We start from the raw sequence: 13,762 nt of genomic DNA, 5'->3' as shown, positions 1-13,762 counted from the left end.
ATCATTCTGCACCTCTAACATTATAACATAGTTTCTAGATGGAGAAATTGAGAATATTCTAATGTCTCCAGATGAATAATAAGTAGAATTTCAGGTAGGCAGAATGTAATTACCCAAGTTGGAATTTTGCCAGGGATATTAGATTTCTGCATATATGACTGCTGTTTTTCATAGTACCCATTGTGTAGAAAACTGAAACATGAATACCCTGGGGTATTTTTGGATGCTTGGGTGGGATTAAAGTGAATTTTAAATGCTTGCAATAGATACTTCTAGAAAATTGAAGTCCTCAGTTTATCCATAGAATAGGTCAGCACAAGTACAACTTCCTATAAACTGCTCCCTACCAGCTAAAATTGACACTTTTTTCTCATTATCCAATAGGATAAACTCAACTGTCACGATATGTTGTTATATCACAATAGGTTGTTATGGTATAAATGAATGCTGTGTCAAAACACCACTATGTTGTGTCAAAGGACACAAATTATTTCAGGACTCGTGAATGTTCCGTAATCAGCATTTCCAAGATCCAGAAGCCCAGGGTTAATACATGACAAAAGCAGAATTACCATGATGGGTGGCAATGTTGTAGCTGATGCATCTCTGTCTTGAATTTGCACTTCCAGTGGTGAAAGGCTGGTTTTCAATTTCCATGACCCATTCAGTCCTTGGCCTCTCAGCTGACACAACAAAGATACTAATTAGTGACTGCTGTGACAATGGAGCTGATTCTCCACTGCCTTATATCTTGTGTAGTGATTAGCACCTGTGCAAAGGGAGTTTAAAATGCTCCCAAGTAAGCCTGTTAGTTTCTGACATCTATTTTGCACAGGTGTAAGTGATAATGCAAGACAGTGGAGAAGCAGGCCTGCAAGATTTGTCAACTGTCAATTAGTTTGAGACTTTTGAGCTCATTTCGCATACGGCACCAAAGAGCATCCTGACAGTAATGATCTTTGGTCACTGCAGATCTGACTTGGATTCACATCAGTGATCCAGTGGTGAAAGGCTTTGTCTCTTATTATAATCCCTTAAACCATCCAGCCCCTTCCTACACCACATCTGAAAAGAATTTCACAAGACAAGTGCAGCAAGTTCCCTTCTGGGAGCAACGGATCCCAAAAGTCCTATCTACCCTGGCAAATAAACAATGCAAATCCAGTGTCCACTATAAGGGTTAAAATTAGCATAATTACACCAGTTACAATTATTTTGGTAATTTATTTCCAAACACCTTTCAGCAAGTATGTCTGTAATAATACACACACACACACAAATTCCCCCGGAGTAGAGAGTAAAAGAAACCCCTATGACAACCCAGTTCCTGTTTCTCTACCCCCTCCTCCTCCAGAGCCCATCCGGGGGCCAGACACTCACAACCCCTCTCCTGCCAGAGCCCAGCCACAGGCCTGCTCCTTGCTTAGATACCCGCACCTCCTCCTCGCCCCAGAGCCAAGCTGCAGGGTCCTCCCAGCCCGGACACCCCCGCTCCCACTCTAGAGCCCAGCCATGCCCCCCCCAGCACAGACACCTGCCCCCCACCCCTCAGAGCCCAGGGACCCAGAGCCTGATGCTCAGTCCCAGGCTTGCATGGAGTTTCCTGAATGCTGCCTGCCATCTCCTTCCCTCAGGGCATGCGGGAAACTGAAGCTGCTGGGAACCATCTAGCTCTCTTTTCCCTCCCCCGGGCAGTGTCTTCTATTTAGGAGCTGGGCTTTGCCAGGTCTAGTGCCCCCTAGTGATGGCCAACAGCTCTGCAGCCAATTTGTCTGGGGGAAAGGAAATTCTGTGCACACAACATTAATTTCTGCAAAATTCTGCATTGTTCAGTGGTGCAGAATTCCCCCAAGAGTAACCAATTTCTTCCCCTTGTTTACCACCATTCCCTGCTCACTTGCTCATGAGGTGGGAGTATGATGCACTTGGTCACTGCTCTCTCTTGCTCAAGGCTAATGTGGCAGCTCAGCAGTGTAATGGGCACCCTTAGACCCCTGCAAATCCCCTTAAATCAAGGGCACAATCTAGCCCTCTATATTTATATATTCACTTTTACTTTGCCTGTTTATTTTAAAAAATCTTTCATGAAGTTACCTCAGTCATTTAATACTGAATTTTCAGTTGCACTGTGTTTGATTTATAGACTCTGAAAAGCTTCCCTGAAATTATACCCCCACTGGTTTTCAGGACAGTTCAGGGATGATATCAGCCCTGTGTCCCATTCTGTATTCCCTCTGTTTCTCCAATGACACTGCAGATAAATTGATATTAATGCTACATAAGGGAGGTCAAGGGCACATTACGGTTGCCTGATTTACCTGTATACAATCCCTCTGCTAGTGATCTGCCATGAAATATCTTATAAAGCACTCTGGACATTCCATTTGACCATTTGACCATAAACACCAGGGGCAGCTCCAGACCCCAGCACGCCAAGCACGCCAAGCTCTGCCGGCGCCGTGAGGGCGGCAGGCAGGCTGCCTCCAGCGGTTTGCCTGCGGAGAGTCTGCTGGTCCCGTGGCTTCGGTGGACCTCCCACAGGCGTGCCTGCGGAAGGTCCGCTGGTCCCACGGCTTCGGAGGACCTCCCGCGGGAGGTCCTCCGAAGCCGCGGGACCAGCGGACCCTCCACAGGCAAACCGCTGGAGGCAGCCTGCCTGGCGTGCTTGGGGCAGCAAAATCCCTAGAGCCGCCGCTGATAAACACCAATGAAAGTTTTAAATCTTCAGGAGCCTGTAAGAAACTAGAAATTCAGAAATATTTAAGATAGCTAATGCTAAATAGGCAGGGCCTTTTATACTAATCTGGCAGGGTAAAGGGGCCTTTTAGTGAATGGTAGGCCTGGTCTACACTGGGGCGGGGGGGATCAACCTAAGATACGCAACTTCAGCTACGAGAATAGTGTAGCTGAAGTCAACGTATGTTAGTTCGATTTACCTCACATCCTCACAGCGCGGGGTCGATTGCCGCGGCTCCCCCGTCGACTTTGCTTCTGCCTCTTGCCGAGCTGGAGTTCAGCAGTGGACGGGAGAGCAATCAGGAATCGATTTATCACATCTACACTAAACGCAATAAATTGATCTCCGATAGATCGATTGCTACTCGCCGATCCGGCGGGTAGCGTAGACGTACCCTAAGTGTAACTTCAGCTACAAATTAAATCCATTTCAAGGCCCCATCACATTGCCAGAGCTGTGTAAATGGCCCTCAGGGTAAATGAGAATTAGGCCCTAAGTCTTTAGTTTAGTAAAACTGAATGCATCAAAGTTCATTAAACTAACAAGAAACAAGGCATTTTTGTCCCCTAATAAGAGTATCCATTCATGGAGTTAATCAGGAACAACTCTACGTGTAGACAAATCTTTTAAGGATGGGCAAACTAAACCTTTCCAACTCACACAAATGCTGAAGTCATTTGTACATTTAAATGACAAGATCCAAATGTGTCTGAAAAACTAGTTGTCTCCTGAGATCTCTTTGCCTTTATTTTCAATTTTAAATGAACTTGCAGTTCGTTAAAGGTCCTGGAAGGAGAGTGCTGGAGAGTGAATTCCTCTGTTTATCTACAGAAGAGTTACAGCGACTACAGCAACAGTTTAATTTAATCCAAATGGGCCCAAAAAGGTGCCTCAGTCCTGACGCAGTACTCAGAGGATGGGAGGTCAGTTCAATCTGTGCCTATTCAAGCCTCTTGACTTGGACTGATACAATTTACCTTTTTGTCTATAGTTTTCTATGTGGAAATGTGTCTAATAGGATCTGAATTCAGGCCACCATGTCACTTCACAAAGACCACAGAACAGCTATCAGCTATCAGCTTGTAGCTAGTTTCAGGGCTTGTCTACATTGGAAAAGTTATAGCTGTGTGCATAAGCTGTGAATTTAAACTCTTATAGTTCTATTGGTATAACTCACAACGCTGACACTCTTATTCCAGTATAAGAGTGCTTTCTTCAGTTTAGTCTGCCACTTAAGGAGGGGGCTAAGCTAAACTGAGGGGAGGGGGAACCACTTAGGGCCTGTCTGCATGGGAAACTTGTACCAATTATACCAGTATAGTTACACCGTTATAATGATATCCGTGGAATTCCCCATATGGACACACTCATTCTAGAGTAAGATTGGCTCTTCTCAGTTTAGCTTAAACCCTTTCCCAAGCAATATAAACTGGCTTTTTTTGGTTTAGTTTATACCAAAATAAGCATGCACATATGGAGGATTATACCTGTATAACTATATTGCATTGAATTCACACTTTAGCTTATATTGGTATTATTTTACCAGTAGATAAGCCCATGTATTGAAATAAGTGTGTCCATATGGGGAGTTTTACCAGTACAGTAACTCCTCACTTAAAGTCGCCCTGGTTAACGTTGTTTCGTTGCTGATCAATTAGAGAACATTCTTGTTTAAAGTTGTGCAATGCTCCTTTATAATATCGTTTGGCAGCCATCTGCTTTGTCCACTGCTTGCAGAAAGAGCAGCCCGTTGGAGCTACCTGGTGGGGGCTTGCAACCAGAGTAGACCAGCAGCCCCCCTATCAGCTCCCCGCTCCCCTACGTTCCCTGTGTGGCAGCTGCCCAGCAGGTTATCTATTGCCCGGCAGTTCAGCTGTCCCTCCCCTCACTGCCATGTGCTGCTCCTGCCCTCTGCCTTGGAGCAGCTCCTCAGAGCCTCCTGCTTGCTGTGCAGGGTGGGGTTGGGAAGAGGGGGGCTAATATTGGGGTGTCCACCTCCTCCCTGCTCACCCCATCTTCCATAGAGCCGGGGGAGAAGGGGACACAACAGGGCTCAGGACAGAGGGAGCTTCCTGGCAGCACCTGCCATCTCAACTTGCTGATATACTTAAAAAGGCAATGTACTTAGAGTGGGGTCAGCATAGTTAAAGGGCAATGTGCATCTCTCTCTCACACAGCGTGTGCGTCTCGGTCTGCCATGCTGTCTCCCCTTCCTTCATTCATGCTGCCTTGTAAAGTGTGAGGCTACATTAACAACAAGTTAACCCTTGAGGGCTCAGCCAATTGCTAGTTCATCATTTAGCAGTAAGGCATTCCCTGGGAAATATCCCACCCTCTGACTTCACCACCTCAACCAAGCTTCACAATCATCATTGCTGTGTACAGTATTAAATTGTTTGTTTAAAACTTAGTTTGTGTGTGTGTATTAGTCTTTTGTCTGGTGAAAAAAAATTCCCTGGAACCTAACCCCCTCTATTTACATTAATTCTTATGGGGAAACTGGATTCACTTAACACTGTTTCGCTTAAAGTCACATTTTTTAGGAACGTAACTACAACATTAAGTGAGAAGTTACTGTATAATTACGTTGATTTTACTATACAGGTATAATTATACTGGTAAAACTTTCCCATGTAGACAAAACCTCAGTCAGTAGTGACTTGGATTTTTGGAGCCTGAGCTTTATTATGCTAAGGCCACTATACACCATTCTCACAGCATAAAGCAGTCTTCATGTGAGAATAAATTACATTTACACCCACCTTAAAGCCTTCTTGCACTGCTAGAGTGGTGTAAAGTGGCCTTTGTTTAAATGAGAATCAGCCTCTTAATCTAAGGATATATCTACACCAGAAACACTACAGTGGCACCACTGTAGTAAACACTTTCTACAGCAATGGAAGGGGATCTTCGACTGCTGTAGTAAATACACCAAGTCATTAGCCGGTAGCTAGGTCAACAGAAGAATTCTTGCGTTGACCTAGGGTGGCCTCATTACATCACACAGGGCATGACATTTTTCACAGCTCTGAGCGATGTAGTTAAGATGACCTAACTTTGTAGTGTAGACCAGCCCTATACATAAAACATTTCAATGGACTCTATTTTTTGTAAAATTTCATTTAGTGGGAAAATTCAAAATTCTTTGTTTTCCTTCTGACTCAAAACAAAAACAAATTTCAAAATCGTGTAATATCCTGTGAAATGGAAATTCTGGTTCCTGTATAGGTCTACTCCTAAGAGCCTAAGTCACTTTTGAAAATAGGAATTAGGCTCCAAAGTCATTTGGTTACTTTTGAAATGTTTACCCCAGGTGCTGAGGTACTTTCAGGAGCGGCGCCAGGGTTTTTGGCGTCCTAGGCGCAGGGTCGGCTATACCCATTTCGCCGCCGGTCCCGCGGCTCCGGTGGACCTGCCGCAGGCATTCCTGCAGAGGCTCCGCTGGTCCCGGGGCTCCGGTGGACCTGCCACAGGCGTGCCTGCGGATGCTCCACCGGAGCCGCGGGACCAGCGGACCCTCCGCAGGCACGCCTGTGGGAGGTCCACCAGAACCGCCTGCCGCCCTCCCGGCAAAATGCTGCCCCCCCTTCCAAATCCTGGCGCCCTAAGCGACTGCGTAGGTCGCCTAAATGGAAGCGCCAGCCCTGGGTACTTTTGAAAATCCCTGTATAGAAGCATCAACCTTTTTTTCTTATGCTTTGTGGAATTATAAATTTTATTTGTGAATTTTAGTTGTGAATGCAACTGCTTGGAAATCATGAAAATATTCACAGATCCTGGATGTTTCTCAAATTTGAGCACAGATGATTCTCTTCAGAAATTATACCTGAAGTAAGATAAGCTATCAATGAACAATGCAAAAGCTAGGTATTATTTATCTATTATTCATAAACTATAGGGTTTAGCTGGGATTTAATAAGCATTGGGCAAGCCCTCTGCAGGGATGAATTTAACTTCATGTAAGTACTTACCACTATAAATCATCATCATGTTCCTATTATACCTCTGGTGTTTAGAGCAGTGACAAAGCTCCTCCACTCCTGTCTGTTTCTGGCAAGTCTTTCAATGGTTCCCCAGCTGTGCCCCAGGTTTTTCAGGTAGGCTTCCACAGCTCTTTGCCATGTTGTTTTTGGGCGGCCTCGTTTTCCAGGTTTCCATCTTATTGCTACTCTGGTGATAGAATCAGTTTCCATCTGAATCACATGGCCAATCCAACTCCAACGCCTCCTGGCAATGATGGTGCTCAGATCCTCTTGGCTGCACTGTGTCAATAGATCTTGGTTTGAGATTGTTCTGGGCCAAAAGATACGGAGGATTTTTCTGAGGCAGGTTGTATGGAATGAAGACAGTTAAATAAGATAATAAGATAATAAATACTTTGATGAAATTAATGATCAGTCTGATGTGTGTGAACAAATTGCTATCCAATTTTGGTGCTAAATCCATAATGGAAGTTTTTCATAATGACTATGTAATGTATATACACACACTTGTGGGCATCACCTGGCTTTTTTAATCTTTTATTTATTTATCGTGTTGGTTAATATTTTAAATCATATTTATGTACAGTAAATTATCTAAAAGGTGGCCTATATAACTTCTGGAATTAAACCTTTCTACCTTCAGAGCATGTAGGTAACCTGATCAGGGATGCCATATCTAATGACAAAAAGTCCAGTCTAATCAAACATTGCTTAAAATGGGGTGGTCAGAGATGGGCTTGAACTACATAACCCCAAAGGTTTTGCAATCTGAATTTGGGTTCAGATGTGAATTTGACACTGGGGTGAAATTGTGACCCCAGTGAAATCAAGGGCAAAACTTCCATTCACTCTCATGGAATCAGGATTTCACTGCTGCTGTCTAAATTCTATGAGCTTGTCTACACAGGGAAGTTAATGAAAAAATAAGTTAGGGTGTGAATTTAAAGACCAATAGCTATTACACACTAACTCCACATGTAAGGATTCTTTGGGCTTGTCTACACAGATGTTAGTGCACAGAAAGCCAGGGTGTGAATCTATAGGGCTTGCTGTGCAGTAGAGTCCCATGTGGACATTCCCACAGTGTCCTAAAAATTCCATTGTGTATTTTGACGTAGTCTCATTTCAAACAGCAGTAGGTCAAAGTGCAGCACAGAACTTTTAGTGCACAGTAACAGGGCCCACATACCGAGTTAGTGTGTGGCAAGTTTCTATGCGGTAGATTCACACCCTGGCTTGCCACACTCTAACTCACTGTGTACACAAGTCCTGGGTGTGAAATAAGAGTGTCCACATGGGGAGCTAGTGCGGAAGAACTAGTCTACAATAGCTATTCTGGACTACTTCCCTGTGGAGACAACTCTTGAACAATTTGAACTGAAAAAACATAGATCTGAACACCCAGGGATGTTCAGATCTGGATGTGAATTCTATAGCTTGGGATCATTTCTCCTTGTTTTGGTAATTTCAATACTTCCATTTTCAAATCTGAACTGGGAAGTACAGATGCTCACAACAACAAAAATAAGTAAGTTGACAGAACTTTTCTAAACCTTAAAAAAGGTTTGTTTTGAATTTCATGTGTCTTCTTATTTTACCTATGTTACCAGTCTCCTACATTCTTGAGCACTAACAAAATCTCCTTGTTGTGTATTTGGTTGTCATGGGTTTTGTTACTATGGCCTTGTCTACACTACAGGACTATTTCGAATCTACTTAATTCGAATTTGTGGATTCGACCTTATGAAGTCGAATTTGTGTATCCATACTAAATACACTAATTCGAACTTCTGAGTCCACATTAACGGGGCCGGCGTCGACTTTCGAAGCGGTGCACTGTGGGAAGCTATCCCACAGTTCCCGCAGTCCCCGCTGCCCATTGGAATGCTGGGTAGAGCCCTCAATGCCTGCTGGGGGAAAAAATGTGTCGAGGGTGGTTTTGGGTAACTGTCGTCATTGAACCGTCAATCACGCCCTCACTCCCTCCCTCCCTAAAAGCGCCTGCGGGCAATCTGTTCGTGCACTTTTCTGGTCAGTGACAGCGTGGACGCCACAGCACTGCAAGCATGGAGCCCGCTGCGATCCTCGCCGTTTTCTCCTCCTCGCACTTTATCGTCCACCTCTTCCACATTCAGCTGCTGAGAAATTGGGCTACTTTTCAATGGTTCTGCAAGCACTGGGGGACCATAGGGGCCTTTTTACCAACATGAACGTCATATGGCCGGGCAAGGTTCCTGATGCGTGTGTTCTCAGGAACTGTGGGCTGCTCAGACGCCTGCTGGAAGGTAGTTTCTTCCCGTACCACGAAATAACTGTTGTGGATGTGCATTTGCCTATAGTGATCCTCGGTGACCCAGCCTGCCCGCTAATGCACTTGCTCATGAAGCCCTATACAGGCGCCTGGGACAGCGACAAGGAACTCTTTAAATACCAGCGAGCAGCGAGCAGCGTGACCTGTGACTGTTCAGTTTCTTTACAGAGAAGCTGAACCTGCCCCTGTTTCTTTACCCAGTTACTGTTGACTCTCCTCTTCGGTTAAATACCCCGTTCTCCCTGTTTCCTCCACTTCCAAGACACGTGTAAAAATAAAATACATGTCACACTGTTACTGAGGAGAGGTTTCTTTATTCATGACTTTTCGTTAAAGGGTCGAAACTGGAACGCAGAAAAACGGTGGGTAGGGTGTGCGCTGATGTAAAGACCGCCTCTAAACTCAAGGAATGACAGGCTCCTGCTCCTACAGCGGTCCGCATTGCCGGACTGCTTGTTTCAACGGAGCCTGCCATCCCTCCTTTTTGGGATTCTGTGTGCGGGGGGCTATGTGGCCTTGTGGCGGAGGAGGACGGATACAGATTCCTCTGCTGCGTGACTCAGCGGTCCAGGACAAGGACCGTTGTATAAGATCTGTAACCGCCCTCCCCCGCTAAAAAGTCACATCCCCACCGCCCACACAGAACCTGGAAACCACCTCCCATACCGACCACGGTGCCTGCTGACTGCACTGTGTGTGTTACCCGCTGCTGATCCGGCCCCCGTGTCTGTACCCTGGGAAAGGTGCCTGTCCTATGCAATTAGCAACGCACTTCCCCACGCACCCCATTCAAACACAGTCTTCAGTGAAAAAACATGACGGAAACAGTACTTAACAGCAAAGTATTTTTATTACTTAAGTACACAGTTATGGGATGGGACTGGGATTGGGACTTGTTTGAGTCCGGAAGGGAAGGACTTATGCAAATGTAGGGTATGAGAGCTTTTGGTTACTTGAGCACTCTGCTGGGGTGCAGTGACAGTATTCATGGCCCAGGGCGGGCATCCTCCTGGTTATTTAGGGTGAGGGGGGTATGTGACTTTGTGGCGGGGGAGGGCGGTTGCAGAGATACTGCCGGGGGCTCTGTCCTGCAGCGGTCCTGCAGAACATACACAAGTCGCCGGAGCGTGTCCGTTTGCTCCCTCACTAGTACAAGCATTGCTTGAGTCGCCTGCTTGTGTTCCTCACGCCACCTCTCCTCCCATTCGCTGTGTGAGCGCTGGTACAGAGAGACTTTCTCCCTCCACTGCCTCTGCTGGTCCGCCTCGGCTAGGTAGCAGCCCACACATTCATCGAAAATCGTGTCCCTTGTCTTTTTCTTTCGCCGCCTAATCTTCGCCAGCCTCTGCGAGGTGGATGCTGTGGAAGGTCTGGAGACAGTGGAAGCTATGAGATGGGAAACAGTTAGTGCATTCCTTGCAATGATACTTTTTTGCGAACAATTAACTGAGTCTAGGCTGTCTCTGGGAATTTTTTGTTGAGACCCCTGTGCCAGCTGTTGCACAAATCATTTGCGCGGTGGATTCTGGGTAAATGTCGCCAGTCATTCCTTCCTCCGGGAAAGCAACGGCAGACAATCATTTCGAGCACGTTTTCCATGAAATGCCCTGGCACACGCCATAGCGTGGCAACAATGGACCCTATTTTGCCTTTTGTGTATGTCACCGTATGTGTACTGGATGCCGCTGACAGAGGCGGACCAGCAGCGCTACACAGCAGCATGCTTTTGCTTTTGCATGACAGCAGCGATGGTTACCAGGCATACTGCACCGTCTACCATACCATGAACTGGTAAGAAGACGGTAATAAGATGGTCATGGTTACCTGTCCTTTTGCACTGCGCCATTTGGTGCTGTCATAAGTGCCCCTGGTCGATCAGCCAGGGGCACAAAAGCAAAATTTGGGAATGACTCCCCGAGTCAATCCCTCCTTTTTGGGTATCTAAAAATAGAATCAGTCCTGCCTAGAATATGGGCAACTGTACTAGAGAACCACTGTATCATAGAACCAGAGACCACAGCTGCTCTCTGTCCAATCCTGCATAAATTTTTAGCTGAACGCTATTCACAGGGTGTGCTCCTGAAACAACCCCAGCTGTTCATTCCGTTCTTCCCCCAGCCTTCCTGGGTTCCAATACCATTGTCCCCCCACTTGTGTGATGAAGTAATATAGAATGCATGAATAAGACACAGGTAGTCGTTTGTGAGAAATGAGTGGAAGGAAGCCTCCAGCTGCAATGATAGTCCAGAGATGACATTAAGGGGTGTGGAGGAGGGAGCCACTCATCCCTCTGCTAGTCCAGGGGCAATTGAATCTTTTCTTTACAATGAAGGGTGGGGGCTGATGGAGCTCAGCCCCCTGTTGCAATGATGAGGACGGTTACCAGCCATACTGCACCATCTACCATGAAAAATTAGCACCAGGCGGCCTTGACCGACCTGTCCCAAGCAAGTTGTTATGGTTGTTATGGTTACCAGTCCTTTTGCACTGCCCCATGTGCCAATAGGCTGATGATGAGGATGGATTTCCATCTTATTGTACCATCAGCCATCCATAGCGTGGGGGGAGCAAGGATGTTGGTGTTGAGTGCTGCACCATCGCGTCTATCTGCAGCATTCAGTACAGATACGGTGACATGTAAAAGAGTCAACAGAGGATTGTTTTCCCTTTAACTTCTGGGGGTCGGGGGGGGGTGCGTAAATTGCCGAGCTATGCCCCGACCCACCGCGGACACTGTGTTTGACCCTAGAAGCATTTGGAGATCAGCCAAGAATGCAAATGCTTTTCGGAGACAGCAGGAACTGTGGGATACCTTGCGTCCTCGTTCCCCCCTCCCTCCATGAGCGTCCATTTGATTCTTTGGCTTTCCGTTACGCTCGTCACGCAGCTGCGTGCTGAGTCTGTGCTATGCCGTCTGTCCGTTTATTTATTAAAAATACTTTGGACCAGGCGTAACGTAACATTTCTTCCCCTACTTAGATGCAGGAGTCTCCCAGCGAGATAACCGTGAGGACGGGCACTGAAGGAGATAGAGAGCGCATGCTGCGTGAAATCTAGCACGAACCACGGACCTATGCAGCCATGCTCTCGGAGGCAGTGCTCCCTGAATACCGCATGAAAGCCTCGTGCGGAAAAGTGTGCTATCACGGAGCACCCAATAAGGCAGCTCTCCCCAGGAACCTCCTGCTGATGCTTATCGATGAACTGCAGGAGAGCTTCGTGGAGTTCTCCCAGGAGGATTTCTGTTCTATCACCATATATACAGAGACCTCCTTTTCACACACTTCAGATTCCTGTTATATTAAGAATAAAAGTTAACATGGTTAAAGCACTTACCGACTGATCCTACCCCTGATTCAGGATCTGGGTTCCTGGCCGGGGAGGGTTGGTAGGGGATCTCCGTGACGGTGATGAAGAGATCCTGGCTGTCGGGGAAACCAGCGTTGTAAGCGCTATCGCCTGCCTCGTCCTCCACAAACCCTTCCTCATCTTCCCCGTCCGTGAACATCGTCGAGGAACTGTCCGTCGACACTGTCCCATCATCAGAGTCCATGGTCACTGGTGGGGCAGTGGTGGCAGGCTCCGTAGCGTCCGTTGGCCGCTTTGATTTTTTGGTAGGCTTGTCTGGGGTCCTTGATTTTCACGCGGCACTGCGTTGCATGACGGCTGTATCCTCTGTCTGTATCATGGCTTTGGAGACCTTCTCGTAGGTCTTTGCATTCCGTTTGTTGGAGCGCAGCTCCGAAAGCACAGACTACTCGCCCCCCACACCGATCAGATCGAAGAGTTCCCGGTCAGTCTATGCCGGGTCCCTCTTTCTATTCAGAGATTACATGAACTCCTCTGCTGGAGAGCTCTGCATTGCTGCCGGTGCTGCTGAGCTCGCCCCGATGTCCAACCACAAAATGAGATTCTAACTGTCCAGAAAGGAAAAGGAATTCAAATTTTCCCGGGTCGTTTCCTGTGTGGCTGGTCAGAGCATCGAAGCTCGGACTGCTGTCCAGAGCGTCAACAGAGTGGTGCAGTGTGGGATAGCTCCCGGAGCTACTAAGTTCGATTTCCATCCACACCTAGCCTAATTCGAACTAGCCATGTCGAACTTAGCGTTACTCCACCTGCCGGGGTGGAGTACCAAATTCGAACTAAAGAGCCCTCTAGTTCGAATTAAATGGCTTCCTGGTGTGGACGGTTGAGCGGTTAGTTCGAATTAACGCTGCTAAATTCGAATTAAAGTCCTAGTGTAGACCAGGCCTATGGCAACTGAGTTAGACTATTAAGGGATAGCTCAGCCAGTTTCAACCGGCTGAGTGAGCTCTCTGTTCCTGTAAATAAAATGGAGGTTTTGGTTAGCTGTCTGCTCTCTGGCCTCAAGTGATTGCTTCCTACACCGGCTGCCCCTAGGACATAACACTGGCGACGAGGGTGGGATCCTGGTGCTGGTCCAGTAACAGAAGGAAGTAGAAGTCAAGGTAAAGACCAAACAAAGAAAAAAAGCTGCTTGTTTGCACTGACTGTGAAAGTGAAACTAAAAATCATGGCTACTCTGACCAGGCCCCTGGAGCCTTTTGATGAGAATACAGAGCAGAGGCATGTGTATACTGAGCGTTTTGAGCTTTTTGGTATTGCAAATGACATTACAGAAGCGAAGAAGGTGCCAATATTCTTAACTGTTGTAGGGGCTAAAACCTACTCTCTGCTACGCAGCTTACTACACCCTGTTAAGCCTGAGAC

The 13,762-nt window shown here is 46.7% G+C and overlaps 1 protein-coding gene across 1 annotated transcript in view; it reads right to left on the bottom strand.

Moving 5' to 3' along the window:
- The window catches only part of MGST1 (microsomal glutathione S-transferase 1), a 28,625-nt gene extending 27,942 nt beyond the window's left edge, over nucleotides 1-683 (bottom strand). Inside the window, exon 1 of the mRNA XM_044992556.1 lies at nucleotides 573-683. Coding sequence (XP_044848491.1) covers nucleotides 573-604 — 32 coding nt within the window. The 5' untranslated portion in view covers nucleotides 605-683. The remainder of the gene's footprint in view (nucleotides 1-572) is intronic.
- Nucleotides 684-13,762: the final 13,079 nt, after the last annotated feature.

This window comes from Mauremys mutica, chromosome 1 (assembly GCF_020497125.1).
Source record: "Mauremys mutica isolate MM-2020 ecotype Southern chromosome 1, ASM2049712v1, whole genome shotgun sequence".
Taxonomy (NCBI): domain Eukaryota; kingdom Metazoa; phylum Chordata; order Testudines; family Geoemydidae; genus Mauremys; species Mauremys mutica.
This window is presented reverse-complemented; position numbering and strand designations above follow the sequence as displayed.